Below are 24,065 nucleotides of genomic sequence, written 5' to 3'. Positions count from 1 at the left end.
ATAATGTTGGAATATGTCACATGTTCATAAAAAAAAGCTTATAACAACAACACTAATATATGATACACGTGGTTGACTCACATGAACAAATGTCGAATTAGAAAATAGAAAATGTTGATTGGCTTAAATTACATCGTGAAACCTAATCAAATTTCCAAAGTAATTGTGCTTGAAATGATTGCAATACACACAAAAATGGAAGTAAAACGTAGTCTATTACTAAATTATGAATGCAATCATTAGTTTGTAAAAAAATACGGTAAAATTGAAAGTCTGCCTAAAAATTAAATATATTATCCATTACAATTTGATTTGAGGCTGAAGAGATTTACTATGTCATTGAGATTTTAGATCCGTACTCGTCCGACTGATTTATTACTGTTAATTGTAATTAATTGACATAAATTGAGTGTAATGAGAAATGCATAATAATGTTATAAAAAAATGCTACTAAATAGAATAATTGTGCATGAATGTCAAATGAGGATTAATAACATAAAATATTACTCATATAATTCATTGACAAATTGAAAGTAATAAGAAATGGATAATAATATTATCAAAAAAAATTTATAAAAAAGATGCATAATAAAGAGTGAGGGAGGAAGTGATTTAGTGTGACACCTAAGAAGATTTACGATGTGGCAAAAAATAAAAGCATGTGGTAAATAGAGTGTTGGCAACAAAATAGAATCGGGTTTATTTTAATAAATTACAAAAATGTATAATAAGAAGAAGGAGAGGGGGAGGAAGTAATTAAGAAGATGTTTATATCTTGACCACACAATCAAAATGTCAAGTGATTTTGTTTAAATAAGCATGTGTCACTTAAATAACTTTTAATCAATTATGATAATTCATTTATGATTGTACGGTTAAAATTTAACATTCTCGTCATCTCATTGTAAAATTTATCCTTTGATATATTATATATATATATATGTGTGTAACAAAGTCACAAATTTTTCTTCTAATTTCACTACTGTTGTTTAGTCAATATTTAAGTGAAACAAATTAAAAACAATTAATAACTAGTCTATTCAAATTGAAGTAATAGACACTAAAGACATCGATGACAAGAGTAATAGCATATTTAGATTGTGGTTTATATGTATGTACATGTGTTTTAATGCATGTTATGTAAAAAGTTAAAATTTGGTATACTGAATTAGATGTATGTTTGGTCCATTCGGCCGCTCAAATGAACATTGGCAAATTATTGTGGGTTAACAACTACAAATCTAAATTATTAAGGTAAACATAAAGTAATACATATTTTACTTAATAATAATAATAATAATAAATAATAATAATAATAATAATAATAATAATAATAGTTATAATATATTATATGTTTCTCTCTATATTTTTTCGTTTGTGGTTATGTGTTTAAATAATTTAGATATATTGTGATGCCAAATAATATATGTATAGGGATATGAGATGAATGAAACTTAATTCTTTAGCAAATTATAGTAAATGAATCTTAATCATTCATCATACATTTGTAGTCCTTAAATCATTGATTGGATGGTCCAAATTTAAGTTAGTATATTTTAAATTATTCAATAAAAAATCAATCTACATTTTACTGAACTATTAGATCGAGATCAGATGTGATCCAACAACATGAGTGTGAGAAACTAATGACTTGCAAGAAATCTTATATCCATTTGATCGAAGCGTTAATTAAAATGGGTGGTGGGTGGAGAGTTAATAGTCATTTCATTTCAGCATTAACGTACAGACACAGTGCCATTTATTTGGCCACTGAATATTAATAGCAATTAAATAAAATTAAAAGGACAAAATGTACTGAACAGGTCATGTTCTAATGTTATACACACTTTTGGTTGAACAATATTCAAACTTTCAGACTTCATATTTCAGTAGTTAGATATGAAAATTTAATGCACTGTACATGAAACTGTTGGAGTGACAAATTGTTTGAAATTTGGAACTGAACATTCAACAACCAGTCAAACTCATACTATCAACATTGAAAATTACCAAAACAGACAAATAAAAAGATTGTGGAAAGCATTTGCAGCTTTGGATTCTTTACTTAACAAAGAGAAAAATCATGGTGATAACTTTCTCTGTGTGTGAATTTAATAGTTTTGTTGCACGCTCATTTTTATTTTTGTCTTGTGGGCTCAGCCTATACTTTTGTTTTATTGAAAAAGTTACCTTTTTTTTATGAGTTGTTATGAACTTATTGTGATATTATTGTTCTTCTATCTATGATGCTATTAAAAGGGTTTCCTAACATTCAACTCTAGGTTTGTTTACCTTACTCTTTTCCTTTTTCAGCAGCCACCATTGCATTCAGTATCTATAATATAGGTGCAGTTACATAGATTCTTATTTTTATTTTTATTTAAAATTAAAAAATAAATAATCTTCTTGTTTCTTTGTTTTTCTTTTTTGTGTGTGTTTGTTTGTTTTATTGATCAGCAATTTGGGTATGGAAATGATGAATTTTTGCCAAATCCTTTATTTGGGTTAGTTGATTTGGTATTGTTATGTTTTAAGGTTGAGTTCTGAAAATTAATTAATTTTAAAAACTTGAAATTTTGTTATGTACTTCAAAACAATCAAATGAACAAAAAGTGATGCTAAAAGTTGATATAATACATGAAGTGCTTGTTTTAATGTTATATTGATGATGTTTCAGGAAAGGATCAAGTGGAATGTGGTGTTTTAGTGTGAGAGCTAAGAGATTGATAAGTAAGAAAAAGTTTAGCATTAGAGGGAAATTGAGGAAGATGATCAAGTGTGTGTGTTCTAGTGAGAAGTTAGATTTAGAAGAAATGAATTATTCATCAGAGTCTCTTGCAACTAGGGACTATTCAGCAACAGCAAGTGGTTATTCATCACGTCCTCGTGAAAATGAATCAAAGGTGGATAATAGTAACATTGAAGAAGCAGAGTCCTCTCTTCGTGAAAGTGGCTATTTAAACTATGAGGTTAGATTAAAAAAAAAAAACTTTCATCTTTTATTGGATGATTTGCATGTTCCTAAGTACTTAATTTAGTGTTCTTAGTTATGAAGCAATGATACAAACACACAACATCGCATATTAAACTGATACAGACACAAATAATAATTTTAACGAAAATGGATCCCCTCATTTTGATGGTTGGTGATTTTAGTGTATTTTGGAGAAAAATTGTTGATTAAAATAACTTAATAAAAATTATTTGAATGAGAGAGAAATTTTAATTTAAGAGATAGATAAGAACAAAGTCTCCAAAAGGTAGGGAGGTCAAAGTCACGGGATCTTGATCCAATTTTAACAAGTGAAAGTGATTGAATGTAACTATATGTGTTTGTGTCATGTCAGTGTTTGACATTGACACATGTTGGACATCGACCTTCAATATTCTAAGGTGTTGGGGCTATATAGGTCACCAGAAAGTAATAAGTAAAAAATTGCACCCAATATTTGATTTTATTAATACTTGAAGCCTTTTCATTATAAGATTAAACTAAATGAACTTTTTCCTCATAGGAAGCTAGAGCCTTGTTAGGAAGACTTGAGTATCAGAAAGGAAACATTGAAGCTGCACTTCATGTATTTGAAGGAATTGATATTGCTGCTGTCATTCCCAAGATGAAAATGTGTATATCTAAAAGATGTGAATCCAATAATAAACGCGGTTCACAAAGTGATTCAGTTCCTTCTATGTCAATACATGCTGTTAGTTTACTTCTTGAAGCTGTTTTTCTCAAAGCTAAATCATTGCAGACTCTTGGAAAGTTTCAAGGTGCTTTTTTTACCTTCTTCTTAGTTCTTATTTAACTATATATTCATCATGTTAATTATTTTGTACTTTACTTTCAACTGCTGTAGTTTCTTGCATAGATTGTTTAATCATTTGAACAACACATTCATAGTTGACACAATTGGTTTATGATTTTGTCTGTGACCAGCGTTGTTAAATAGCTGCCATAGTGTTATATCATAGCGGAATTTGAACAAATCTCTATTATTCATTGATACACTATTTAGTACAAAATATTGTCAAATAACAATTATAGTGGCGCTATAGCACAATTGAATAGCAGAATTTGAGAACGCCACTATTTTCCACAATTCTCGATTGATTGTGACTGTAATTTATTAATCTGCAGAGGCTGCTCAATCATGCAAAACTATATTAGATACTGTTGAATCTGCATTACCAGAAGGGTGGCCTGAAAACTTTGTTTCAGACTGTAAATTACAAGAGACAGTAACAAAAGCTGTAGAACTGCTTCCAGAGTTGTGGAACCTTGCAGGCTCACCTCAAGATGTTATCTTATCATTTAGGAAGGCATTGCTTTATCATTGGAATCTTGGCATTGAAGCAACTTCAAGAATACAAAAGGAATTCGCATTGTTTCTTTTATACAGCGGTTGCGAAGCCACTTCTCCTTCTCTTCGGTCGCAGTTGGATGGTTCCTTCGTGCCAAGAAACAACATAGAAGAAGCTGTTCTTCTGCTTCTGATTCTGATGAGAAAATCAGTTATTGGAAGCATAGGAAAGGACCCTTCAATAATTCATCACCTTTCTTTTGCTTTAAGTGTTTGTGGTGAATTCCTGACACTGGCTAAACAGGTTGAGGAATTAGTTCCAGAAGATATGAAAAGAAGAGAAAGATATTATACTCTAGCTCTTTGTTACTGTGGAGAAGGTGAAAATATGGTTGCATTGGATCTTTTGAGGAACTTTTTGAATAATAGAGAGAACTCAGATTGCATAGAGGAATTAGTTTTAGCTTCAAAAATTTGTGCAGACAACAAGGTTTGTGTTGAAGATGGAATCAAATTTTCAAGCAAGGCAATTGCTCAGATGTATGGAAAATGCAAGCAAATGGAAGCTATTGCAAACTGTTTACTAGGTGTTCTACTGTCAACAAAATCCAAATCATCTGCTTCAGAATCAGAGAAAATTTTGATACAATCTCAAGCATTTAGTGCTCTACAAGGTGCTGAGGCATTGATGAAAGAAAATGATCCTTACATTGTTCTTAATCTTTGTCTAGAATATGCTGAACATAGGAATTTGAGAATTGCTTTTGATCATGCAAAGAAACTGGTTAAGATGGAAGGTGGATCAAGTGTTACTGGATATATACTACTAGCGCGAATTTTATCGGCTCAAAAGAAGTTTGTTGATGCAGAGATTGTTATTGATGCTGCTATAGATCAAAGTGGAAAATGGGATCAAGGAGAATTGTTAAGGACTAAAGCTAAGCTTCAGATTGCACAGGGAAGATTGAAAAATGCTATTGAGACTTACACTTTTTTTCTTGCTGTTCTTCAAGTGCAAAATAAAAGTATAGGCACTTCAAATAAAGTTATGAAGGTAGAAAGTCATTGATATATGTATAATATATTACTTTTAATACATGTATAACAATAATGTTACTTCTCTTATGTACAGTGGAAGAGAAATAGTAATAGAAGACTAGAAATGGAAGTATGGCATGATTTAGCCAATTTGTACACATCCTTGTCACAGTGGAGTGATGCTGAAGTTTGTCTTGCTAAATCTCAAGCTATTAATCCCTATTCTGCTTCTAGATGGCACTCCACAGGTATATATATTGTTATTGCTTATCTTGTTTTTGAATGTATAGATTCACAATTCTTGTTAAGTGGTTGACACTCTACACAAAAGCACAAACATGATGGTGTACTATGTAGTATTGACGCTTCAAATTGAAGGCTTATCTAGTGTCTTGTCCGGCATGTGTCGGTCCACCAACACATTTGGTTACATTGAATAACTCCTATTTTATTTTAAATTAATTTTTTTGAAGGTCTTTTTTTATTGATGTATACATGTATGTGTCATGTTTGGGGAGGGACCGTGTTAGTGTTTCATAGGTAGCTATGGAACAAGCAATTTTATAGACTTTTATTGGATTTCATTTTTGCTATGAAAAACTTGATTTTTCCTTCATTAGCCACTTTGAGATCGTTCAAGTTGATACCAAAAGCCAGTATCTGAACAGAATTTGCATTATTATGTTAGAAAGACCATAATTGACCACAACAAAAATGCAATATTAATTTTATTAGAGCTCAACATGTTCAGATACCATATTTTTCATGTAGAATAGTTCATCATAAGTTAAGTTTATGCAGGTTTACTTTATGAAGCAAGAGGACTTCATCAAGAAGCATTGAAATCATATAAAAAAGCATTAGATATTGATCCAAACCATGTGGCAAGTTTGATATCAACAGCTTGTGTTCTAAGAAAACATGGTGGTGAATCATGTTCAATTGTTAGAAGCCTTCTCAATGATGCATTAAGGATTGACAGAACAAACTCATCTGCATGGTATAATCTTGGACTTCTCTACAAGAATGATTTGGGGACATCAACATTGGAAGCTGCTGAATGTTTTGAGATAGCTGTTATTCTTGAAGAATCTTCTCCCATTGAACCCTTTAGATAACACTTCTCCTTTCATTTTTTGGGGGTGATTGTAAAGTTGCTATATTATATTTTTTTATAAATGAATTAGCTTTTTTGGGTCGAAGATAAATGAATTAGTAAAGTTGCTTTTTTTTTTCATCATTGTCACAAGGTTGATTACCTAAGTACCTATTGTTGTAAAAACACAACTTGATTGGCATCTTCATCAACAACTTTAATTAAACTTGTAAAATAATTAATAGATATTTAAACTTGAGGCGTGACAATAGTCGTTGTCTTTGAAAATTTATCCGCTTCATCGACACAAATCCATCAGGACTCAAGAGACTCTTCCTAATATGAACTTAGTATGAATCAAGATAACATAATTGTAAAAAATATTATCTCAAAGACACGAAGAAAGCGTACCCAATAGAATATTAAGAGATGGAAGAACAAGAACAAAAAAAGTAGGATTTTTATAAAATCTATCAGGTTCATAAATAAAAAGGAAGATTAGTCAACTAGAGAGAAATAAGTGAGACACCATTTCTTCACCCTAAATTTATTTCATAATGAAAATATAAAGAAAAGTAAACGGAGTAATAGATTAGTAGAGTAGACCAACTAAAAATGACCTAATAAAATATATTTTCATATTTCTCACTTAAAATATAAAACATAATTTTTTTAAAACTTTTGAAATATCATTAAAATTTACAACACATATTCATACCAATTGATAAGCTCATAAATCATATTAAGTTTTTATATTATGTCCAATTCATCTTTAAACCAGTTTATAAAGTGAAATTTTTCTCTAAAAACTATATGCCGTATCACTCAATGCATGACTTGAATTGAGGATAATCATCGAACAAAAACATCATATTCAGTTGAACCATCAAAATATGCTCATGGCTGCCGCTGTTTAGACGTGACAAAGAGAATATTAAGATAATGAATGATAAGCAAATATTAGGTTATGTTTAGGGATTAAAGCAGCAACTCAACTCTTATAGGACAAGCTACGTGAGGTCAAAATTTCCAGCTTTGAAAATCATGTTAAAGCTTTATTAATATGAATATATATTGTTTCTATTTTAAAGAATAAAAGGAATAGCTTTAAAGTGATGTAGGGTATGTTTATTTTAACTTTTATGTCTAAATGTTGAATTGAATTGGCACAGGACGAAAAGGGGGGTGTGAACTTTCTTTTGGCGAAATTAATACATGAATCATGACCACGGGATACGCATAAAATGTTGCATCACATTCACGGTGAATGGAATCTCAAATAAACAGGCGCGTAATAATTGAGGTCCTCTAGAATTATTGAGTGTGATAACCGACTATTATCAATATGCAATAATAACTAAACTATGTAGCTTCAAATGTACAACTGCATTTATCTCGAGTTGAAATGACTCAATTGTGCCTTTTACAGCAAAATTTCAACGTAGCAAAATTTACTCAAAAACCTTACATTTCAGACCACTATTCGCACAAATTTTATTAGCGAAGCATTTAATAACCCATTATGCAATACTTCGCACTCGTTACGAAATGGTACACCAATAATATAACACAACAACAATATTTGATTGTGAAGATATAGGGAGGGAAATGACTAATGGGGATGAGAAAAGGGCATGGAAAGATATATTTATAAGGAAAGAAAAAGTTAGAATCCTCTCCATAACTTCCATTACTACAGTTTTTCCAAAACATTAGTAATTGAACTTTCTATTTCTTTCGATAAATAAAGATCTCTACTCAAAGAAAAGCAGAAGAGAGCTTTTCATGTAAAACCAATACCATTTTCCTCCATAGCAACCAATTATCGTGTAAGCCAATTTCCCCAACTATTCTCCATTCTGAACTCTACCAAAACATTTAACAAGAACTATGGAACATCACAACTTCCCTTTCTCAACCTGTCACATTGAGAAAACAGATACGCAATACAAGCATCTAAACCAATCACCTATGACAACTGATATTTCATGCCAGGGAGAACAATACTGCATAGTAGGTAACAATAACACTAACAATCATAAAGTAAATATTCATGCTCACAATTATATCGTGTTCTAAAGAGTTTAAATTGATTTATGTCAACGACAAAGATTCCAGTCTTGATAAAACATGATAACAAAGAGGAATCCACCTGATACAGGTCCAATTACAAACATATTCAGTTACAACCCCAACCAGAACTTCATAGGAACGGCTTGAGAAGTTTGAATATAGTGCACTACTTCCACATTATGTACATCAGGTCCCTCTCTTTAATAAAAACTGGCCCTTCACCGCATGTTTTCCTTGCGCCGGACATACCTTGTTCTATCGTTATATCTTGGTCTGTCTTGATGCCTTTGTGGCTGTGGCTCCACCCTTCTCTGTCTCTCAGGTGGTCTCTGGACAATCTCCCCATTCACAAACAGTTCAGCTGCACAAACATAATTTAGAAATAATGATTTACATGAGTAGACGTATAATAAGAAAATAGGAGGCTTAGGTAACCAGAAATAATAAAAGTCTAAAAATAAAATTCAACAATAGGCAAAGTTTAGTCAAAGCAAGAAAGCAAGCAGGGATGACACTTTTATTTTATAACAAGTAGACCCTGCCCTTTGTTGTTGACCCACTAAATCAACTTCAGTGTGCATGCAGGGGAGGGCAAAAGAAATATATGACAACAATTTTATCATCATAACATTTAAAATATAGAAACTAATATAAACAGAAAAATGAAAATGAACGATAAAGAGACTGTAAAACCACAAAACAATGAACCAAGTGAAAACATGTACCAAGAGTTAGAGGATGTACATAACAGCAGCCCTAGTATAAGTTATATTGAAATGTGAAGAGGATTGAATGTGTGACTATCAATGATTGTTATGTGAGGGTATTTATGTCAGACCATCTTCCAAGAGTCGACAACACTATAAAAATTGACTTGTTTCCACCAGAAATTCCAATTAGAAAAAGACCAAAACACATGAGGCTTCAAAAATTACAAATCAATGCAAGTAGGTGGCATCATTAACGAGCAAAAGATAAAATATCTGAATAATACTCAACCATTGTACAAACAAGTACCAACATAAGTCGCTAAATAACATCAGTAGTTACAGCAAGCGTATAACTGAAAAGCCCAATTTAACTAATAAGCGATGATTCATCGGCATAGCAGAAGACATTAACAGTCTGTGAAGAAGGCACTATTTATGTATCAACTCCAACGATTCTGTAACTCCATATATATGAATGAAACAACAGAATAGGAGGAGTGAAATTCTGTCAGTCCATTAGCATTCAAAGCTAGACATTGCTTATAGAGTTATTAGCTTTGCCAAGATGGACTACTAAAAATCACATTCTATGCCCATGCAATTATGTATCAACTCCAATGATTCTGCAACTCCATAAATGTGTGAAGGAACAAAACAGGAGGAGGGAAATTCTGTCAGTCCATGAGCATTCAAAACTAGACATTACTCATGAGTTAATAGCTTTGCCAAGATGGACTTCTAGAAAACACATTATATTCCTATTAATAAACACATTTTATGCTAAGTAATTTATGTATCAACTCCAATGATTCTGAAACTCCATAAATGTGTGAAGGAACAAAACAGGAGGAGGGAAATTCTCTGTCAGTCCATTAGCATTCAAAACTAGACATTACTCAAGAGAGCTACTAGCATTGCCAAGATGGACTTCTAGAAAACATATTATATGACTAGTAATAAACACATTCGATGCTAAGTAATTTATGTATCAACTCCAATGATTCAGAAACTCCATAAATGTGTGAAGGAACAAAACAGGAGGAGGGAAATTCTCTGTCAGTCCATTAGCATTCAAAACTAGACATTACTCAAGAGAGCTACTAGCATTGCCAAGATGGACTTCTAGAATACATATTCTATGACTAGTAATAAACACATTCGATGCTAAGTAATTATGTATCAACTCCATAAATGCAAGATAGAAACATAACAGGAGGAGGGAAATTATGTCTAGATATTACTCAAGAGAGTTATTAGTTTTGCCAAGATGGACTACTAGAAAATGCATTCTATGTCTAGTAATAAACACATTCTATGCTAACTAAGTATGTATAAAGTCCTATGATTCTGCAACTCCATAAATGTGGGATAGAAACAGAACAAGAGGAGGGAAATTCTCTGTCAGTCCATTAGTATTCAAAACAAGACATTACTCAAGAGAGTTATTAGTTTTGCCAAGATGGACTTCTAGAAAACACATTCTATGACTAGTAATAAACACATTCTATGCTAAGTAATTATGTATCAACTCCAATAGTTCTGCAACTACATAAATGTGTGAGGTAACAAAACAGGAGGAGGGAATTCTCTCAGTCCATTAGCATTCAAAATTAGACAATACTCAAGAGAGTTATTAGTTTTTGCCAAGATGGACTTCTAGAAAACGCATTCTATGCTAACTAATTTATGTATCAACTCCAATGATTCTGCAACTCCATAAATGTGTGAAGGAACAAAACAGGAGGGAAATTCTCTGTCAGTTCATTAACATTCAAAACTAGACATTACTCAAGAGAGTTACTAGCTTTACCAAGATGGACTTCTAGAAAACCCATTCTATGCTATGTAATTTATGTATCAACTCCATAAATGTGGGATAGAAACAGAACAGGAGGAAGGAACCTCTCGGTCAGTCCATTAGTATTCTAAACTAGATATTACTCAAGAGAGTTGTTAGTTTTGCCAAGATACACTTCTAGAAAACGCATTCTATGGCTAGTAATAAACACATTCTATGCTATGTAATTATGTATCAACTCCAGTGATTCTGCAACTCCATAAATGTGTGGAGGAACAAAACAGGAGGAGGGAAATTCTCTGTCAGTCCATTAGCATTCAAAACTAAACATTACTCATTTAGAGTTATTAGCTTTGCCAAGATGGACTTCTAGAAAACACATTCTATGCCTATTAATAAGCACATTCTATGCTAAGTAATTATGTAAAAACTCCTATGATTCTGCAACTCCATAAATGTGGGATAGAAACAGAACAGGAGGAGGGAAATTCTCTGTCAGTCCATTAGCATTCAAAGCTAAACATTACTTGAGAGTTATTAGCTTTGCCAAGATGGACTTCTAGAAAACACATTCTATGCCTAGGGGAGTTATTGCTTTTACACATGTGTGTGGCTAGAACAAGAATAATTTGACAATCACTTCCTTTAGACAAGACATTTTAATATGAATGATCAATAATACAAGAGTCTTCTATCTACATAATTAGCACACAAATTAAAACAAAAAATAACCAATTCATTAAAAAAGATAGAAAAATGACATTATATGCTTGGAAAAAGAGGCGACATCAAGTGTATAATTAACTACATTTGATTCTGAACCTTCATAAATCTTAGAAGAAACAGAACAGGATACGAGGGAATTGTTAGCTTTCCCGAGATGGACTAAAAATATAAAGGGAGAACAGAAAGAAGGGAACCCTTGCAAACTATAATCAAAGTTTGGAAACATAAACAGGTAAATGTCACAAAACATTGCATCAGAAATGATGGCATCAAAGTAAGAAGAATGTAAGCCAGTAACAAAATTCAGCAAAAAAAGCAAGGGAAAAACCGGTCAAGTATAAAAAACTAAGAAAGCACAAAATTCTCACCGCCATAGTCCTTGTACTCAGGATCAACATACGAATCAGGGAGAACAAACAGAACTCCAGGCAAACCTATTCAAAGATAAACAACAATACTAAACACATTAAGCAAGAAAAAAAGATTGAAAAAGACAAAATAACTCATTGAAATGCATTGTTTACATAACAAATACCTTCCAACTTATTAGAAGTCTCCTCATCAATCTCACAGCCAAATCCAAAGTACCTCTCACAAGATACATTGTAAATCTTCTTCTTAGCTTCCTCCTCACTAAAAACCAAATAATAAAAATAGGAAGACAGAAACCAAAATCACTTAAAAATAATAACACCCATCAAACTGAAACCAAAATTAGGGTTTCAAAAAACCCATTTTTATCTCAACCCACAAGACCCAACAAGCAAAATCCAAAAAAAAATGTGTCAAAATAAAATTAAATGCTTAAAATTGAAGCATAAAATTAAAAAACCAAAAATCCAAACAAAAAAGAGAGAGAATAAGAAAGTGTTGAACCTTCCGAGGATTTTGGCGAGGGTTTGAACGTAACAATCAATCATCTGTTGTTTAGAGGCACCGTCACCGCCGGGCTTATCCATAACGATGAGCCAATGGTTGTAGTCGCAGCCAGGGAAGAGTGGTGCCATTTCGGTAGGAGGGCGGTCGCTGAAGGAGGATGAAGAGGAGGATCCCGAGTTGAGTGGTGAGTAAGTCGAGTCGCCGGCGCGGTTAACTCGGCAACGAATTCCTCCGAAACGAGCAGCCGGAGAAAGTGATTGGAGAATGGCTTGGGACATAGGGAAAACGAAACGACGCGATGTGATGGATGTAGGTTTGAGCAGTAGGGCAGCGACGGTGGTGGTGGTGGTGGTGGTGGAGGTGGAGAGAAGGCGCATTGTGAAATGTGTAGAGAAACGTGAGAAGGAAGATGCAACGGCTCTCGCCATGATGGATCTGAGGGAGATCGAAAGGGATGTGTGAGGGGTTTTGGAGGTTAGGGTTTTTGCTGCTTCACTATATGCAAAACCTAATCCACCTCAATATCTTATAAATAATTTTTTAAACAGATAAAAACAAACTTTTTCATACAACTGATGACTGATTCAAACAAAGTGCATTAACAAACCACAAATGTAAAATATAAATGAGACAATAGTACATCTAAAATAGTTTTATATTTATATTCATTTAGATTTATATATTTTACTAAAATACATACGAACAAAAAACTCAAAAAATATATGAAATAAGATGGAAAAAAGTATTAATTGTTTAAATATATCTTAAACAATTCTATTTTAGTTTGTATCTAAAAAATAATAATTTAAATATAATGCAATTATTCACAGCTGATTTTAACATATTATAAAAAAATAAAAAAGAGAGAGTTGATTTTAACTATATAACAAATTAATATCCATAATATAAATATACTATAAGAATTCTCAATTACACTAAATATACAATTTTGACCTTCATAAATATAATATTTGTAAAAAAAATTGAGACCACAGTTGTAAATTATTCTACTTTTATTGGACGTATTTACTGCACACAGACAATTTTCTATTTTAAACTGATACAAAAATATATTATTTTGTTGAGATGGTTCGTCAAGTTACACAGAAATAATCAATTATCAAGAGAATGTTGTCAGACTATTAAAAGTTAAAGTATGTTATAGATTATATCTCTCTCATTATGTTACTTTATTAAAGAATCAAAATACAATTGAAATTACATAATAAGATCATATCAATTAACATGCAAATCATGTTGTAGAGCTTTGGTGACGGATTATGACCTTTGATGCAGAAAAAAATACAAGAAAATAAGTTGTCTTTCGTCCTACAACAATTGATAATGGTTGGATGATATTTCTATTGTAGATTTATTTACATGTGAAACATGTTTTAGTAAATTTTGATATATTATTATATGTCTTAAACGGTAACATTCAAATTATATTAAAATCATTGTAATGTTAATAAATTTATGTACAACTAATATATTAGTTTAATAGTTGCCGACTATAGTGATTTAACTTCATTTATTATGTTTTATTTATCATTAAAAATATATAAACAACATGTCACCCGTGTGATAAACACTAATATTATACTAGTTTGTATAAAAAAACACTATTGTGACAGATCAATATTTGAATATTTTGTATATACTATATTTTTTTACGAATGTCGGAGTTGGAAGAGTAGTGTATTTTTTTTTTATATATATAAAATCAATTTCACAGTTTATAAGTTTCACAAAAATAATATATTAATTATTATTTATTTTGTAATAAATTAATCTTTTATTTTCATTTTGAGGTTAAGTTTATTTTGTATGTTTATAAATGTTTACATTGATGATCTAAATTTAAATCCAATAAAATGGAAATTCAAAAGTCTCTTAATTTTTTCAATAAACTCTTGTAATTCTTAAGAGATTTTGATTACAAAATTTGTAAGAACATAAAATCATCAATCAACTTTAAAAAAATAATTGAATTAGAGAGAATTAAAGTGATATTCATTTTAGGGTAGTTGAAATTAAACGTGAAATTCTCTTAATCCATTTCATAAAATTATATGTAAATTTATTATTTGGTTCTTTATATGATTCATAACAAAACTCATGGTAAAATTTTAAAAATATTTAACTAAAAATGATTGAAATGAGATTAAAACTAAAAATAATTCAACATTGTAACGTTTACAAACATAAAAGATTAATTTGATACAAAAGAAAAGTTAAATGATCAATCTAATATTTTTGTGTAATTTAAAGAACTATAAAATATATTTTGTTTTGTATTAATTTAGACATAAAACAATCTAGAAGTATTAATTTTTTATATGTCATTAACTAAATTAGAAATAAGAAGACAAAAAATTGAAGTTGAAATTTAAATTATTACGATAATTTTATGAGTGTTAAACATTCTACATCATCGTATCACATACATTATTTAGAACATGCCACATCGTCATTTTTTAGTTAAAAAAATCATAGAGAAAAATTAAAATTATCGAATTTAAAATATGAGATCAATTTCAAAAATCAATAAAAACATGAGACTGAAACTGCAAATAAATCTTATTCGTTTCCGAGCCTAAATTATAAAATCAGATTTAAGTAACTTATAAAAACCCAAACTAACTTTTGCTCTAATAGTGATTAATATTTGACCCCACCATTTTCTTTATTTGAACTTAATTTTGATTTACATTTAAATGCTAATTCAATTAATTTAAATCATACACATAGTTTATTTTATCGCCTTTATATATAACTATAAATAGATATAAAGATTGTTAATTTACACCAACTTATTTTTATGAAGATATAAATTAATAACATAATCTTTTTTTTGTGTGAATATATCAAATTATTTCTTTTAGAAAACTATTCAAATAAATGGATATTGACGCAATTCACACTTTTTATTTAATTTATTTATTACTTATTTTGTCTCCTTAAAATTTTGTAAATTTCGTTTATTTATTTCTTTAAAACAGAAAGGTATCCAGACCTATTTTTCTTTCTTGTAAGACTTATGAACTCTCCTTTGATTAACCGTAGCCTAATTAAATACATTGAACAATTCACATAAAACAATACGACGATTCAGAAAAAAAGGTACAAAATCTCTTTTCTTGTTGACTAAAAAAGATACAAAATTCTCAACAATTACGTAATGCGAATGAAGATAAAAAATAAAACTCACTGCAATAGCCACCATAAATGAAATATGCGAGGATTTTGTTGTCCGAATAAAAACATGTAAGTTGTTAATGAATATTTAAAATTTAAATGCGTAAATTAATAACTTATACCTCATTTAATAGTTACTATTATATTTAAAGACTTACTTTTATATCCTAATTAAACTAGTAAACTTTGATTTTGTTAGATTGAATATTTAATTTTGAATTTGACTTTCAAATCATGTGAATTTATGATAATATTTATTAAAAAAAACACTATTTTAGTCTTAAAAAAAATGTAAGTTGATAATTTAATCTTTCATTTATAAAAAAGAGGTGGGTGTCAATTAGCAAGAAAATATATAATAATAAATATAGGTAATTTTCAATAAAATGGACTAGTTTGAGTGTACATGTATAATTAACAAATAGAAGAATAGGAAAATGAAAGGCCAAGGTTGAAGTAGCAAGTCATCATGGGCCATATGAAGTAGATAGAAATGTCTATAAAAATGGTAGTTTCATATGAACTAGACAAGAGTATAGTTATCTTATTCGCACCTCCATTCTTGAGAACATTTCTCCTCAATTTATAAAGAGAGATTTGTGGTGTTAAAGATGACTATGGAAGAGGGCAAGGAGGAATACACACAAGATGGAACTGTGAGTCTTAAAGGGAAACCTCTTCTTAGATCCAAAACTGGTGGTTGGAAAGCTTGCTCCTTTGTCGTTGGTAAATTCACTCTCACTTTTTTTTACACACACACTAGATACTAGTACTACATATTTCGGAGCCTCTTAAATCTCATATATTTACTAAAAAAAATATTATACCAAAATTTATTTATTTTAACCCCGATTCTTAAGAGAATAAGATCGTTGCAATCCATAGTTAAAATTTGAATTTGCATTTTTCAAAGGATTCAGTTTATTTTATTTTATTTTCCTTTTGAAAATTTCGATACTTCAAACTGTGCACACTAGTAGTTTATAGCAGCTACAATATGTTGTAAAATAATCGAGTTTATTTCTACCTCCATTTTCACTTTCCTTGAGAATACTTGCATTGTTATCCGAGGATTAAAATTCTTAAGTTCAGGGTGCAAATTAGTACTCCTACAACTTTGCTTGACTAAATATATAGTCATTAATTGCATGTATATGTTCTTTTATTTTTTGCTCGGTATTTTGCTGAATCACTATTTTAAAAGTTGTTCTTTTTTTTTTTAATTTTTTTTATAGTTATAATAATATTTTTCTTCAATTAAATAATTGATTTTTTTTTAAATATTTAGAGGTCCAAACCTGTTTTTTTGCTTTAAATCAACAAATACTCTTCCTTTAAAAATATATTAAATTTTGAATCAAATACACTTCTCTTAAAAATGAACCACTAAAACGTTTCTCTAAAAGAAGAAATGAAAAAAAAATAATAGGTTGATGCATAAATTAATCAACCCTTCCACAACTTTGACCAACAATTTATAATTGTGGGAATTTATTACCGATGATTGAAAAAATTTGGTGGTCAAATATGTGGATGCAGTGTATGAAGTATTCGAAAGAATGGCTTATTATGGAATATCATCAAATTTGATACTCTACCTAACAAAGAAGCTACACCAAGGCACAGTGATTGCTTCAAACAATGTTACCAATTGGGTTGGGACCATTTGGATCACACCAATACTAGGTGCATACGTTGCTGATGCTCACCTTGGCCGTTTTTGGACTTTTCTCATTGCATCTACCATTTATCTTTCGGTAAGCAAATACTATATAACCTTAGTCTTTCTCACAAGACATTATCCCTAATATATAATACTTAATTAGCTAGCATTGTAAATTTAGATAGGGACGTCAATCATTATTTTTAATCATTTTTAATATATAATAATAAATGCGTTTGTTTAATTTAATTTGACTCCTCATATCATTATTCTTATTTCCATAAAAAGACATCATTATTATTTAACTTTTAATAACATGTCGCATATAATTTAAATCATTACATTTATTTCATTAATCACTGTGTATATGAGGACATCTAGAATAATGTCTACAGATATATATTATTTTTTAAAAAATATGTCTATTTTAGATAGATTGGTTTTAAGGTTAATAATTTAACAATAGTCATGTTTGTCTCCTCTTAAATAATTTAAAGTACCTTTTATACTTCGATCTGTGTAATACACTAATACTTTTACTTATAATATAAAACAATATGTTTGCCTCCTCTCAGCTTAATTACATGCGTGGTAGAAGTTTTAAATATTATAGTTTTGTCCCAACATGTTAGATGATTCAAAATTCAGCCAAGATGTTTGGTACATGTATCCTAGCTAGTCTTTTATATAATAAATTAAATGGTCGCAAAGATAAAGATTTTGATCTCAATATATATAATAATTTGAAATCCGCATATTTTGCCCGTATGATTCTATTGAATTATTTTTCACAATAATGTGTGTATATATATAACTTTGTAGGTTTGGAGGTGAGATTCTCACCATTTCATTAAAAAAAGTGAAAGGTTTTATTTAAGATAAGGACGAACACAATTTCTTTCTGAAATATTAAAAATATTTATAGTGTATATCAATTAATAGAATATGCAAAGTAGTATTAAGCATGAGAGATAGTTTTTGTATTCATCAAATAAAAAATTATTATAATTATAAATGTAATAAATTTATATATCTGAATTATAATAATTAATTTTTAACTAAAATAACTAACTTATAAATTATACATAAATAAAATAATTAACTTATAACTAATTTTACCCATCTAATATTTATCTCTTATATGAAATGTTTCTTTTCGTGTTTGTTAAAGAAAGAAGAGTATCTAATAAGTTTATTAGTATGAGTGAAAAATTGTACTATACTATAAAAATTATCTTTCTTATTAATGGGATTGATGGGAGATCAATTAATAAAAGAAAAGTTCTTATACAGAACGGTTGATGTAACTTACCTTTATATACAACCGATTATTTCCACACAAATATGAAACAGCCAATCAACTAGCTAGCTATACTCAAAATTTTGGATGGAAGATTCTTAATTTCTTACTCTTTTTGAGTTTTGACCCTATTAGTCCTAGCAGCCTATAGGATAAGTCAACAGTAGCTATCGATGGACCAATAATACACTTATTTTTTTATATGAAAAGGACCAATAATACACTAATATTTCACGCATTTGATTAGTGACTAGTGATACGAGACAAGCAAAAGAATCTTGAATCGCATGCCAATCATGTGAAAGGGTGAAACTTATCCATGACTTTCTAGTATTAATATTGAATGATGGACGGGAGAGTTAAAATAAAAAAAATAAATAAAAAAACTATGTGTTTAATTATTTTCTTTAATAAAATTAATAATTAATTATTAATATTGAATATTTAAAAAATATATAATTTTTTTCCTTCAAAATAACGGTGATTCTGTGAATCTCACAAATCCAAACATGATAAATAATCAATAGTTGATAAAATATATTTGACAATTGACTTTTAAAAATACAAAAACAATATATATATATATATATATATATATATATATATATATATATATATATTATTTTCTTCGTTTTTATAAACATTTTTTATTTTTTATCAAATATTAAAAAAAAATAGATAGTAAATTTAATATATTAATTTAATGTATATACAGATGTTTTTAAATTATATCATTTGTTTTGTACATGAGTATGTTTAATTTATCTTGAGATAAGACTTTTCAAGTATTGAGATGTGCCTCGTCACAGAGTTGTATAACGAAATTCTGTAATGAAGATGATGATATGAACATTTTAAAAGTATTGAGATTTGGACTCATGAGAGTGTTGTATAAGGAAAAGACACAAAAGTAACTAGTAAGTAGCAAAGTGTCCCAGTCACAATGAGTTTGGTTCAAAACACACTATTATTTTCTCATTTATATAAAAGAATAAAAAGACTCGATAGTGGACTGGACCGTATGGTTCTTTTCTTAAGGTCCAACATAATGGCTAGCATTATTTTTGTATCTAAAATGCAGCAAAATTCATGCTATAAACACCACTAAATGTTCATACCATCAAGTTCAAGATAAGGACATGGTGCGGTTGTGGGGCTATAGAAGAATCTAATAACAATGGAAAAAAAATTTCAAACACTGTTTGCATGTGCAACATTTAATTTGGATCATTTTTAAGTGAAAAGAGATATCATACTAATAGTGATGTGTGCATTCAGGTCAAAGTCAATCCTGCCATATAACTGGTTTAACTATTGCATCTTCAAATTTTAATCAACTTATAAGTCATGGGGTAGGATATGTAGTAATAATTTATAATACTCCTTTTGTCTTATATTAATCAATCACATTAATAAAAAAAAAATTGTTTTATTTTATACTAGTACTTTGTTTACAATTTTAATGAACATTGATAATGATTTTTCTTTTTTTACTGTACAATATGTAATGTGTTTTTTATTAACGAGTTTTTCTTTTTCAATAATTGCATTTTTTAATTTATATATCAAAATCTTAAAGGACTTATAATATGAAACAAATTACAAAACTAATTTCTTTCCTAACAAAACTAATCTAGTTATATTATCAATGATTTACAATTAATTTAATAGAATTATTGTAAATGACGATAAATAAGAGTTTAATTCATTCAATTTTTTTTACTTAAGTTATCACACAATCTAACATAAAGTGTCACTTCAATTATAAAAACTTGATTTTATAATTTCGAAAGACGGAATTTAGATTCTCTTAAATACAAATTTTCTACTATCGTAATAATTTTCCGATACATTTTTTTTAATAAAAAATATGCAATTTCACATTTGAAAAGTTTTCTCCCTAACTTTTGTTCTTTTAAGTTTCTACGCAACTAAACTTCTATGTGCACAAAAAGTATATGGTAAAATTTGCTCATAATATATAACTTATCTTGGCAGACATTAAAACCATATAGGAGTAATTATGGTTCTGAAGTTATATGGATTAATTTAACAGCTTGATCTGTGTTGGCACTGACAGGGCATGTCTCTCCTTACACTAACAGTGTCCCTTCCAAGCTTAAAGCCACCTCAATGCTTTGAAACAGATGTTACAAAATGCAAAAAAGCCTCAACATTACAATTAGCAATGTTCTATGGTTCACTTTACACTCTAGCAATAGGAACAGGTGGAACCAAACCCAACATCTCCACCATTGGTGCTGACCAATTTGATGATTTTCATCCTAAAGAAAAGTATCGCAAGCTCTCATTTTTCAATTGGTGGATGTTCAGCATCTTCTTTGGAACCCTTTTTGCAAACACTGTTTTAGTTTATATTCAAGATAATGTAGGGTGGACTCTTGGATATGCTTTACCAACTTTAGGACTAGCAATATCAATCATGATATTCTTGACAGGAACACCTTTCTATAGACATAAATTGCCTTCAGGGAGTACCTTCACTAGAATGGCTAGGGTTATAGTGGCTGCTTTAAGAAAACGGAAAGTGCCTATTCCTCATGACCCTAAAGAACTATATGAACTTGATATGGCTGAGTATGCAAAGAAAGGAAGTTACAGAATTGATTCCACTCCAACATTGAGGTATATTTTTAACAAAAATATATTTTGACAACAATTTGAATAGTTAATACAGTTCAAATATGTGGTTAATCACGTTATGTTCATGGTTAATGAATATAATAATGTACCACAATTCATTAACTAACTATTGGACATAATTAACTACTATTTTGAACTTTATTAATCATGATATCCATTAAGCACGATCTGTATTCAAATTTACACTTGAAGATTGTAGTTAACGACGTTTGTGTTTGGTGGGTGGTTAATGGGTTGTGATACCTTGTTATATATTCATTAACCATCTCCTGAACACAATTAACTATGTATTTGAATTGCATTAACCATTCAAATTGTAGTAGGAATGTGTGTGTTAAATCTATATTTGATTATATTCTACTTTAATTTCTCTACTTCACTTGCATGTGTTTACTTACAAAATAAAACATATATTAATTGATATAGGTTCCTAGACAAGGCAAGTGTGAAAACAGGGTCAAGCACTAGTCCATGGATGTTATGTACTGTTACACATGTAGAGGAGACAAAACAAATGCTAAGGATGATTCCTATCTTGGTTGCTACATTTGTTCCTAGTACAATGGTGGCTCAGATAAACACCCTTTTTGTAAAACAAGGAACAACTCTTGACAGACACGTTGGAAGCTTCAAAATTCCACCAGCAAGTTTAGCTGCATTCGTCACTCTATCCTTGCTTGTATGTGTAGTGCTCTATGACCGTTTCTTTGTCAAGATTATGCAAAAGTTCACCAAGAATCCTAGAGGGATTACCCTTCTTCAAAGAATGGGAATTGGTCTTGTTATCCACACAATTATTATGGTTATTGCATCAGGAACAGAAAGTTATAGACTTAGAGTTGCAAAAGAACATGGGGTAGTTGAGAGTGGAGGTCAAGTCCCTCTAAGCATATTCATTTTGCTTCCTCAGTTTATACTTATGGGAACAGCTGATGCGTTTTTAGAGGTTTCAAAAATCGAGTTTTTCTATGATCAGGCACCAGAAAGCATGAAGAGCGTTGGAACTTCATACTCCTCAACTACCTTAGGCATTGGAAATTTCATCAGTTCATTCCTTCTATCAACAGTATCACACATAACTAAAAAAAATGGTCACAAAGGGTGGATTTTGAACAATCTGAATGAGTCTCATCTTGATTACTACTATGCTTTCTTCGCACTGTTAAACTTCTTAAACTTAATCTTTTTTGCTATTGTTACAAGGTTCTATGTATATAGGGTTGAAGTTTCAGATTCCATACAAGTACTTGCCAAGGAACTGAAGGAAAAGAAAATGTCTAATCATGTGAACCTTATAGAATAGCCTATTGGATCTTTATACGAAGAATGTTTATGATCCAAAATTGTTGTATGTTTCTTCTTTGTTGAAGAACTAAAGGAAGGATAATAGCCATCTTACTTATAATGTAGTTTGCTCCATAATCTAGACACTTGACTAGCTGTTAATTGTCACAACCATACAAAAAGTTGTCATGATTCATGAAATATTTTCCCCATAACATCATGAACCTATTGTGAAGTCAAAAGATACAACAAAGTTGGTTCTTTTGGCAAGGATGCACATGGCATAGAAACTGATAAGAATATAGAAACAAGTAACACAAATATTTTCTTTAGGATCCAAAATATCCTTTAAATTAAAAGTTGCTTTTGAATTTTGAGAATTCATTTAGTAGGTTTGCGGACAATCATATGAATTTAGTTTTTTTTTTTTCTTTACAGGATTTTGCCACCACTTCTCTAAATGTAGAAACAAAAGGTCAAAAAACGTGCCTTTCTCACAATAGTTCTTGCTGTCTGTAAATGAAGTAGCAGTCCTATTGGAGCTGCTGATGTTTGCTACCAAAATATGCTTCCTACATTATGTTTGTTCAAAAACAAAATTATACATTATGTCAATGTATTCAGACAGTAGCATACTCATCATAGAGGAAACAGATAAATTCTGAACCCATGTTGTACATAGAAACCATTTACTCATGGTCTTATGTGTACAGCATGGTCCGCATATACTCATGCAAGAGTTCTGATGTAATGGAAGTCCATCATACTACTGTTGGTGTAGACTTTCGATACAAGGAGAAAATCACCTTTAGTCAAACCATCGGTTCTAAACAACCACACAAGTGGTTAGAGTGTTGGACACCACATCTTGATCTATAACTTTTAGATTTTGTTTGAGAGTTTGGAGGCGAGAGAAGGGGATGGCTTTGGTGGGAAGGGAAGATAGAGAAATAGAGAAAAATCCTTTAACTTATTTGAGATTGTAGAGAATAATAATAGAATGTTTATGATTAATATTATATTTGTAATTTTTAGGGTTTTCTAACAACATAGAAGGGATTCGAAGAATTTATCTAAATCCTCCTCTAATACATTTTTGAGTTCCTCCAAATAAGGGGGTTTTTATATTATGAAGAAAAATAAACTCTCCAAAGCCCTCCCTCCCAAATCTCTTCATTTCTTCCATTTTCTCCTACCTTTTCCCCAAAGTCCTCCCCTCTCTTCCTAAACTCCCAAACATAGTTACATATTTGATATATGGGTCTTCTCACTTAAATAATGCATAACATCGACTTTTCTATTCAATGTATAACTTTTATTTAAACTTAGACACAC

The 24,065-nt window shown here is 30.1% G+C and overlaps 3 protein-coding genes across 6 annotated transcripts; 2 read left to right on the top strand and 1 right to left on the bottom strand.

Moving 5' to 3' along the window:
- The first annotated feature begins 1,875 nt into the window (after window positions 1-1,875).
- LOC101499152 (protein NPGR2-like) lies at window positions 1,876-6,576 on the top strand. Of its 4 annotated transcripts, none has more exons than XM_004495294.4 (6): window positions 1,876-2,086; window positions 2,678-2,969; window positions 3,516-3,771; window positions 4,139-5,355; window positions 5,434-5,587; window positions 6,141-6,576. In XM_004495294.4, the coding sequence occupies exons 2-6, from the start codon at window positions 2,694-2,696 to the stop codon at window positions 6,455-6,457; spliced, it is 2,220 nt and encodes a 739-aa protein (XP_004495351.1). In that variant the 5' UTR covers window positions 1,876-2,086; window positions 2,678-2,693; the 3' UTR covers window positions 6,458-6,576. The 4 variants fall into 4 exon arrangements, with proteins under 4 accessions (XP_004495351.1, XP_004495352.1, XP_004495349.1 ...); XM_004495295.4 differs by lacking the exon at window positions 1,876-2,086 and adding an exon at window positions 2,104-2,282; XM_004495292.4 differs by lacking the exon at window positions 1,876-2,086 and adding an exon at window positions 2,104-2,346.
- A 1,898-nt stretch (window positions 6,577-8,474) lies between these two features.
- LOC101498833 (multiple organellar RNA editing factor 2, chloroplastic-like) lies at window positions 8,475-13,139 on the bottom strand. Its single transcript, XM_012714392.3, has 4 exons — window positions 12,619-13,139; window positions 12,278-12,375; window positions 12,111-12,176; window positions 8,475-8,869 (listed from the first exon to the last, which is right to left on the bottom strand). The coding sequence occupies exons 1-4, from the start codon at window positions 13,047-13,049 to the stop codon at window positions 8,727-8,729; spliced, it is 738 nt and encodes a 245-aa protein (XP_012569846.1). The 5' UTR covers window positions 13,050-13,139; the 3' UTR covers window positions 8,475-8,726.
- A 3,118-nt stretch (window positions 13,140-16,257) lies between these two features.
- LOC101498157 (protein NRT1/ PTR FAMILY 5.2-like) lies at window positions 16,258-22,876 on the top strand. The gene is made up of 4 exons (XM_004495291.3): window positions 16,258-16,545; window positions 17,359-17,576; window positions 20,863-21,428; window positions 21,873-22,876. The coding sequence occupies exons 1-4, from the start codon at window positions 16,431-16,433 to the stop codon at window positions 22,747-22,749; spliced, it is 1,776 nt and encodes a 591-aa protein (XP_004495348.1). The 5' UTR covers window positions 16,258-16,430; the 3' UTR covers window positions 22,750-22,876.
- Window positions 22,877-24,065: the final 1,189 nt, after the last annotated feature.

Source organism: Cicer arietinum, chromosome 4 (assembly GCF_000331145.2).
Source record: "Cicer arietinum cultivar CDC Frontier isolate Library 1 chromosome 4, Cicar.CDCFrontier_v2.0, whole genome shotgun sequence".
NCBI lineage: Eukaryota > Viridiplantae > Streptophyta > Magnoliopsida > Fabales > Fabaceae > Cicer > Cicer arietinum.
This window is presented reverse-complemented; position numbering and strand designations above follow the sequence as displayed.

Bases quoted from the DNA above. Each gene is read 5' to 3' on its own strand.
- LOC101499152 (XM_004495294.4), top strand. From the start codon at position 2,694: ATGTGGTGTTTTAGTGTGAGAGCTAAGAGATTGATAAGTAAGAAAAAG. The intron at 2,970-3,515 runs GTTAGATTAAAA...TTTTCCTCATAG, and splicing joins GTGGCTATTTAAACTATGAG to GAAGCTAGAGCCTTGTTAGG. The intron at 5,356-5,433 runs GTAGAAAGTCAT...TCTTATGTACAG, and splicing joins CTTCAAATAAAGTTATGAAG to TGGAAGAGAAATAGTAATAG.
- LOC101498833 (XM_012714392.3), bottom strand. From the start codon at position 13,049: ATGGCGAGAGCCGTTGCATCTTCCTTCTCACGTTTCTCTACACATTTC. The intron at 12,376-12,618 runs GTTCAACACTTT...TTTGGTTTTTAG, and splicing joins CTCGCCAAAATCCTCGGAAG to TGAGGAGGAAGCTAAGAAGA. The intron at 12,177-12,277 runs GTATTTGTTATG...ATCTTTGAATAG, and splicing joins GACTTCTAATAAGTTGGAAG to GTTTGCCTGGAGTTCTGTTT.
- LOC101498157 (XM_004495291.3), top strand. From the start codon at position 16,431: ATGACTATGGAAGAGGGCAAGGAGGAATACACACAAGATGGAACTGTG. The intron at 16,546-17,358 runs GTAAATTCACTC...ATGTGGATGCAG, and splicing joins AGCTTGCTCCTTTGTCGTTG to TGTATGAAGTATTCGAAAGA. The intron at 17,577-20,862 runs GTAAGCAAATAC...TGGCACTGACAG, and splicing joins CATCTACCATTTATCTTTCG to GGCATGTCTCTCCTTACACT.